The 8,188-nt window shown below is 50.9% G+C and overlaps 1 protein-coding gene across 1 annotated transcript; it reads right to left on the reverse strand.

Annotated features, from left to right (window-relative positions):
- Positions 1–977: 977 nt before the first annotated feature.
- Positions 978–4,070, reverse strand: MRPL52 (mitochondrial ribosomal protein L52; the record flags this gene model as incomplete). Its single annotated transcript, XM_045287667.1, has 4 exons — positions 978–1,194; positions 1,557–1,621; positions 3,764–3,831; positions 3,913–4,070. Coding segments are annotated over 4 exons (444 nt in total), but the record flags the coding sequence as incomplete, so codon positions are not given.
- Positions 4,071–8,188: the final 4,118 nt, after the last annotated feature.

Raw genomic sequence — 8,188 nt, forward strand, 5'->3', positions numbered from 1 at the left:
TGGATTTAAACTTTGTCCCACTGTTCTCTCACTGTTGTGACCCAGGCCACTGCTGCTGGTGATGTAGCTGGGCACCATCTAGCTTTTCTGATCCCAGGCTGTATTGTTTAGTGGTATGCTAGTCCTCTGCACTAATTATGTCCTCGGGTCTGATTTTCCACCCTCCTTTGCTCCCGATGGAAGGCGACCAATGGCTATAACCTGTTCTTCCCAGGGTCCAGGCTCTTGCTCTGAGGACAAGTGGAAACAAAGGCTATCTTCCGGAGGGGGGATCACTAGGTGCTAGAAAAGAAAGCCAGAGAACCTGAATGCTCATTTTACTTGGAGTACTAATCACGATAGCCCCAAAGTGGCAGCACCCCAAGTGCTTGTTAATACATAGGTAAACAAAATGTGTAATATTCTCATAAAAAATGGCATGCTACTTCATGGATATACCCTGAAAATATGCTACATGAAATGTCAGGAAAATATCATAGGATCCTACTTACATGAATTTGTGGTTTAGAGACTAATTATTAACGGTGGGTTCCCTGGATAGCAGTGTGCAGTGGCTACTTGTTGGGCTGCTATCTGCATGGTCCTCGGGAGAAAGATTGGGCTTTCTACTCCCCTAAACAGTGAGTCTCGGGAACCCACACGGGGTTGCTGTGAGTCAGCAATGACTGGGCATGGCAGCGAGTTTGGTTTTGGGAGAGTAGGGAGGGAAACCCACCACCACCATGTCAATCCCAGCTCCTAACGACTTTCCATAGGGGTTTGGAGGTTACACCTTGACAGAAGCAGACAGCCTCCTTTCTCCAGCGGACTATGGGTTTGAACCACCAACCTTGTGGCTAGTACTCCAATGCCTACCCCACAGCGCTGCCAGGGTTAGTGGTGACGCAATACTCTGGAAAAGGGCAGCGGCCATGGTTACCCACCATGATGCACAGAATCAGTGTCCCTGATCGTACAGGTAAGTGTTGCACGGATCATTGCTTTGCTGCATCTATTTTTATTCGTTTTAAAAAAAGAAGCAAGCTGGCCAGTGGTGCTTTTTCACTGCCGTGGAAGGGGGCTCTGTAGTGAAGCCCCTTTGGGTTTCAGGGCATTTTCCCGCTTCCTTTCTTCTTCCTGCAACTTCTGCTGCTGCATGAGCTGCCACGCCTGTAATCCAGCCTCCATTTCCTGTGACAGCAATACAACTCGTCTCTGAAACAGACAAGAAAACATCTGGGATGTGTGGATAACATCTGGGGCTTGAGCTCTGCACCATGCACCCTTTCACTCGCACAACAAAGCCGGACGTTTCAGCTGGAGAATGAGGCTGCTGACTGGGGAAGGGGCGGGGAACCAGGTCCTGGGTCTGAACGCAGGCAGGGCAATGTGCGGCAGCCGGTCGACTTCTTGCTCCTACCCTCGAGGTGTACTACTCTATTAGTAGTCTCCGTTCCTCCCTTCTTCTTCAAGCCCGAGCATCTTATGTTAGCATAGGCGTTCCAGGCAAGTGAAATGCAAACTTCCCTTCTCTGATTAGACACAGGTAGCCCCGGCTGGGTTCTCTCGACACTTACCGCAAACTTCTCCCTTTGGGCTTTTCTTCGAAGCTGGCCTTTCATTGGGGGTGCAGGACGTCCATCTGCGGATAGAAGAGAGAAAAGGCAAGGGTTAAGGAATGGGGGAAGAACCCATCTCTAGGCCCTCTATTTGGAATCCCTTTTGAAACAAGTCCCTCCTCTTCAAGGGTGAGGTCCATAGGCTCACCAAGAACTCCTAGGCCCGTTCCCACCTATTTCATTCTTGAGCGGAGAACCAAGCTCTCCTGCAGTGTGCTGCCTCTTGTTCATCGTCACAAACCTTCTACTCCAATGAGCTGATCAAGGTGGCGCTACTGTGAATCTTCCCCCCCATTCCACAACATGCCCGCTTTCCTTTTCCTTCTAGCCAGAGCCTCATTTTCAGGCCCACCTCTACCGCTCGTGCTCTCAGAGAGGTCTCACTCATCCACTTCTGAAAGGAGTTCGTATGGGTCCCTTAAGATGCCATGGGGCATTTTTTGCATGAAAGGGGCAGAGTACTGAAGTATTATTTAACGAAAACGCTTACGCCCCCCTCACCTATACAACTCAAAACACAAACTCGCTGCTATGGAGTCGATCCTGACTCCGAGAGCTCTTTGAGCAGCTCTAACAGGGCAAAAACAAGACAATCAAACAGATGAGGGTAACCCCTGGCATGGGGCTAATTTTGTTGCTGTTAGTGTTGCCCAGTCGATTCTAACTCGGCGACCCAATGTGCAACAAAATGTAACTTGTGCTTGAGCCCACTGCTACAGCCAGCATGTCATTGATCCATCTCATTGAGGGTCTTCCGCCTTTTGTGCTTTGCCTTCTACTTCCCTGAGCACGAGCTCCTTTTCCAGGGCTGGTCTCCCTGGTTAACAAGTCAAATCGCACAACCATTGACTCAATTCTGATGGACAGTTACCCTCAAAAGCCAAGTTTTGCTCCCAAGGAGTTGCTGGTGGGTCCAACTGCTGTCCCCGAGGTTAGCAGCCCCAAGTATAACCACCACACCGTAGCGCGCCTCTCTACAGTATGGGAAACTAAGTCTGACCTGTTTTCCCAGGCAGACTTTAAGTTCTTTGTGGCAAAGACTATTAATTTGCTTAGCTGTTTATAGTATAAACACATAACCCCACTGCCATTGATGGAGTCAATTCTAACCCACAGGGGCCCCATACAGGATTTTCGAGATGGTAAATCTTTCTGGGAGCAAACAGCCTCATCTTTCTCCTGAGCAGCAGCTCGTAGATTGAACTGCTGATCTTGCGGCAAGCAGCCCTAATGCCTACCCCATGGTGGTAGGCACATAAACATGTAACAAACGCTCCACACCTTTCTGACAACTTGCTGAAAGATGCAGTATCTTGAAAGATGCCCGAGCTTGAAGGCATGGCAGGTAAGAGGTATTGATGATCAGGAATTTTACACAGGGTAGGTGTTTTACATTTCTTGCTTTTTTCTGAGTCTTACAAAGAACCATATGCCATAGATATTTCTTTTCTTTTACAGAAGAGTAAACTGAGACTCAGATAAAATTTCGTAATTTGTCACCATCACAAAGTTGGCAAGCACAAAGCCTGGATTACACATCACGTCTGTACTTCCGGCAGTCCATCTTTCCACCAAGCTTCCCAGGCTCCCTACAGTTGTACAACAAGCTTGGAAAAAGCTTCCCCATCTTCATCAGCCACCACGTTTCTGATTAAGCCGGATCTGAATCGGGTATCTATGTCCTGGAATCTGCTGTACCTGGCCGCCGGGCTTCGGATCTAGTCCTGGCTTTGCACCAACTGAGCTGTGTGGCCACAGGCAATGTATCACTGTGGACTTCAATTCTTCTCATCGTCCTATTGGGGAAGCCCTCCAGGGGTGCAGCGCGGCTTCAATTTCCCCCAGGTCCCTCTTGGGGTCAACATCCCGTTTATTTTCATCTCTCTTCTCTCTCCCACATCCCTTTCCTAAGGTAAAGGAAAAGATTTTTGGCTGGCAGCCTGCGGTGCTCTTCCAAGCTGGGAGCTCCGCCGTCTGCTCATCTCCACAAGCCGGGACGATCATCCTGTTTAACTTCATTTTCCATGGCCGTCGTTTAATGAGCACAACAATAGAGCGTCTGCACCCAAACTCCGTTTTCCACGAGGACCGCCCGCCCCCTCGGGCCCGCCTCCCCGCGCCCGGGCGCATCTCCGAAGCAGAGCTGGGGTCAGATCGGCGCTCACCCGCGTAGGACCAGTCCGGGAGCTCAGTGAGGGCGCCGTAGCCGGAGGGGTTGGCAGCCAGGCCTTGCCTGCGGGGAGAAATGGGGTCCGGTGAGGGCACACCCAGTCCCGCCCCAGGGCTCCCAGCACCCCGGCCTCCCACAACTCACTGGAGCCGCCACTGGCTGCCCGCCCGAGCCGCCGCGCTGCAGTGCAGCCTCCGGACACCTGCTGGGAGAGGGGACAGTGCTGGCGGAGAGCCGCGCCGCCTGGCAGGCGGCCCCCGAGCGCCCCCCGCCCCGCCAACACTCACTGCAGAACAGAGTCGTCAGAGCGGCCATGCTGCGGCGCGGGGCGGAAGTGGGCGGGGCTCCGGAGGCGGGGCGCCGCCGCCGACCGGAAGTCGCCAAGGCGCCGACCGGAAGTCGCCATCTTCGACGTGGTTGTCAAGTTACGGGCCCGCCATCTTGGGCCGTCGTACGGCAGAGGGACATCGCCGTGGTGGAAGTTTGGTCCTCCCGGACGTGAGCCGTGAAAACACGGCCCCGGCGTCTTCTAGGATCGCGCCTCTTAGAGGAGTGACAGCCGCACTCCCTCAGTCTGCAGTGCCTGGTCGCCCGTTTTCCCCAAGATGAAGAGAAGTGGTCGAGTCTCGACCGAGTCCGACAACTTGGGAGTTCAGCTCTAATTTGCTTATCCTACAGTATTCATCGAAGCGATTCTGTGTAACGAGCGATAGCCGACGAAGACGCTCCTGTGGCCGCGGCACTCGCCCGATGACCCCCGTGCATGTCACCTGACAGCGCGATGCGTGCCGGGAAGTTAGGTGGTTCCTGTAAGCATAGCACGGGCTGGATCTAGACGAGGCAGCCAGGAACGGCTTCTCTGAGTAAGGGGGCTGGTACCAGCGGGACAGCACATTTTATTAGCGCTGCCGCCGCACGAAGGCGTCCTAGTGGCGGCCCGGTGGGGTAGGTTTGGGCTCTGGAGCGCACACAGGTGGCTGCTTCACCCCACTCATCAGGTGCTCCCCTGGAGAAAGATGAGGCCTTGTCCCCTCTGAAGAATCACACACAGGGTCCCTGTGAATCGACCGACTGGATGACAAAGGGCTTTCCTTTGGTTGCTGCACACATTGGGTCCCTGGGTACCGTCCTCCTTGCAGCCACTCAGAGGGAAGTCCAGGCAGCCCCGGACTTTGCCAGGCTCCCCTGTCTTTCACCGAGCCCGCCGCCTCGGAGGTCCTGACATACGTCAAACAGCGCTCTTTCATTTTCATCACTACTTCCATTGATCATCGCCATCTCTGTAAACCTGGTGTTTGTCTCTGGGAGTTGGAAGCATTGCCTAGAAACTTACAGATACATTTTTATCATCCCTGCCTATAACAAACACTACAGCAATGAAGGCAAGTTGAAGACATTGGCGGTTTGTCAGTTGTGCAAGGTTCTGGATTATCCCTGGGGGGTGGAATAGCATTTCTAGTCTGAAAATTGGTGACCGTTGTCCGTACAACCTCGTGTAAGTAGGACATACATATTACTAAGGATAGATGTACAAGACAAAATGGATGGCCATGCATGCAGTTTATTGTGGCTCGGCTGCATCATAAGTTGGGGATTACTTGGACTAGTTAAGAGGCAAACCCAGATCTGTGACTCCTTCCCTCCATTTTATCACTTGCTCTTCATTACTGCCTTGGGGTAGCTGTTTGTCTTTTCTTCCTTAGAAAAAAAATCACTAGTGTAAAAACATGTTAATAGTGCTAACGTGAGTGTGCGTGTTTTATAAAAACTGGCCTTCCTATGACAGAGCCCAGCAGTGCTGTGTGTTCGGCTAGACACTGACAGGTGCTGCCCAGCACAGGAAGTAAGGGAGTGGTGTCATGTCCCTGCTGGCAGGCCATCATTTCCTTCTTCAAGACAAAGCTGGGAAAGGTTTTCCACAGGAGGTGCCTCTGAGCTGTGCTTTGAAAGAGGGAAGGGTGGTTCCTGGTTTAAGAAGTAAAAGCAGCTATTTTGATAAGAATGGTCTAGACCTGGGCTGAACCAGAGGGGGGGTGGGAGTGGGGAAAAAAGGAACTTGAAGCCAACAAAAGGAAAAGTGGGGGAGGGGGAGGGAAATACCAGGGCTATTCACACCCTGCGTGAATCATGTTTAGTGACAAAATGCTTCTCCTTAAATTGTTTAAGTTGGTTTTTAGAATTAACCTGTAGGATACATGAAGACAGGCCAGGAAACAAATCATTTCACAAAATACTTGTAGCTTTCAGTGATCAGGGAACTGAACCAAAAAGTGGCTGTGGACTTATTACTTTATTGTTCGTAGTAGGATCAAGCCTGAGTGACGCGTTCCCCAAGCTTGGCTCTGTGGAGCCTTTGGCTGCAGTTGAGCTAGATAGTGCTGGAATCTTATTAAATAGTTTACCTTTGGGGAATCAAGTGGCAGACGTGTCTGTCAACTTCAGGACTGGCAGGAGACAGGTTGACTTTCCCTGCTTGCTCTTTCTAAAAAGGAATTGAGGTGACACCACTCTGATTCCTAGTAGTATGAACAATAGGGGGACACCACTCATTTGCCAAAGTACATGTAAGTCAATCACAGAAGGACATCATCCCACTTACCGGTTAATGAAATACCTAGAGTAAGCCATGAATAGGTAGCAAAGTTTAGTAGTGGTTACGTTGGGGCAGAAAGCAGGGAATAAGGCAGGATCTCTGTTTAGTACGGTAATTGTTCAATTTCTGTTTACGGTGATGGAAAACTTACACAACATGACTGATGTAATTGGTGTCACATTCGTACACCAAAAAGATGTTGACTTGGCGGTCAAATGTGTTAATTGCAGTCTTACAATGAAAACAGTGAATGTAGATTTTCTTAAAAAATGAAAAAGCCATGCATTCAGGTGAGCAAGGAACGTGGACCAGCTAAACTCCCCACACAGAAGTGGGCACACCCATCTTTTAGTATCTTTGGGCTTCAAGGAGCCAGAGCTGGAGGACTTTGTGCAGGATGGGAAGTTTGAGCAGAGCTCGGAAGTCTGGGAGGAAGACATGTTTAGCCTTTGACGTAGCAGGAGAACAATCTGGGTCGTAAATAGCAGGAAATATGGGCTGAGATTTTGAGAGGGAGCAGGGAGAGGGAAAGAGAGATCGCACTGCAAGCTAACCTCATGAGCATTCTCAGGGACCTGAGAGGGTGTGGGGTCGGGCACCTGGACAGCACTCCCCAATGACTTCATCTGCTTCATGAGCCTCAGGAAAGCAGCTTCCTCACCCCAAACAAGGTAACTTCCAACCGCTGGACTTCAACTGGCAAAGGCTGGAGGTAAGAGCAACTGGAAGCATCAGGAGTCTCAGCCTCCTGTCTACACTCTAAGATCTTGCTAGCCTGAAACACACATCCCCCCCCACACACACAGGAGAGGAGCAGTCCTGTGTGTTCCTGTTCACAAAGCTTTTTAAACACCTTTGCTTTCCAAGGGCACCAGGACCTGGATTTGGCTTTAAACTTTCATTATTCACTCATATTTTTGTTTAGTATGCTTATGCAAATATCCCTTTGTCCCATCAGGTCTGTATTTATGAAATTGCCTTTGTACAAGTGCTTTGTTCTGGGAAATCAGGTGATTTTAAACTGTTGTGATGAATAACAGTGGAGAAGACATGAATGAAGCGGCCCTGACTGTGGTGGGTGGATTTCCATCTTGTTTCCTAGCCTCTCCCCGTTTTTTTGCCGATGGGGGACCCAATCCTAGGGCTGGCTGATGACGTTGTGGACAGAAGGGAGAACAGCTTGGGTCGGGTTTTCTTTCATATACTTCCATTGCTTTCCTCGCAGGTCAAATCATTGTGCCATGCGAGGCAGGAAGTGTGGGGATCCACACAAGTGCATAGACGGCTTTGCATGCAATTTCCTTTTCACTTATCGTAACATACTCTTTCTTTTTCCAGAGCTGTCAAATACCTGCTAAATCAAAAACTCACTGCCAGAGTCGATTCCGACTCATAGCGACCCTGCCGGCCTCAGTGGGTTTCCGACACTGTAGCTCTGGACGGGAGGAGAGACGCCTCCTCTTTCTCCCGCCGAGCAGCTAGCGGTTCCCGACTCCTGACCTTGCCCAACACACCACCAGGGCCCCTCCCTGCTAAGTCCGAACGGGTCAAATCCTGTATGAAATGACCGAAGTTCAAGATAAGGTAAAGGATGACTTTAGACGATATATTCGTTTAAAAAAGAAAAAGTGTGCCTTTCTACTAGGCTGGTAGCGCAGGGGTGTGGCTGCGAATCTTGCGAGCTCTGACGGTAGCCTTCCCAGTGAAGCCAGTCTGGGCTTCACAAAGCTGCCCACAGCGGGACTGCGGATCTTTGGGTCTAAAGAGCCAGGGGAGTGGGTCTCCAAGCCGGTCTGCCGGCGTCTCGGGCACGCGGGCCCAGACGTC

This window comes from Echinops telfairi, unplaced genomic scaffold, assembly GCF_000313985.2.
Source record: "Echinops telfairi isolate 266 unplaced genomic scaffold, ASM31398v2 ScPeMD7_18;HRSCAF=68, whole genome shotgun sequence".
Taxonomy (NCBI): Eukaryota; Metazoa; Chordata; class Mammalia; order Afrosoricida; family Tenrecidae; genus Echinops; species Echinops telfairi.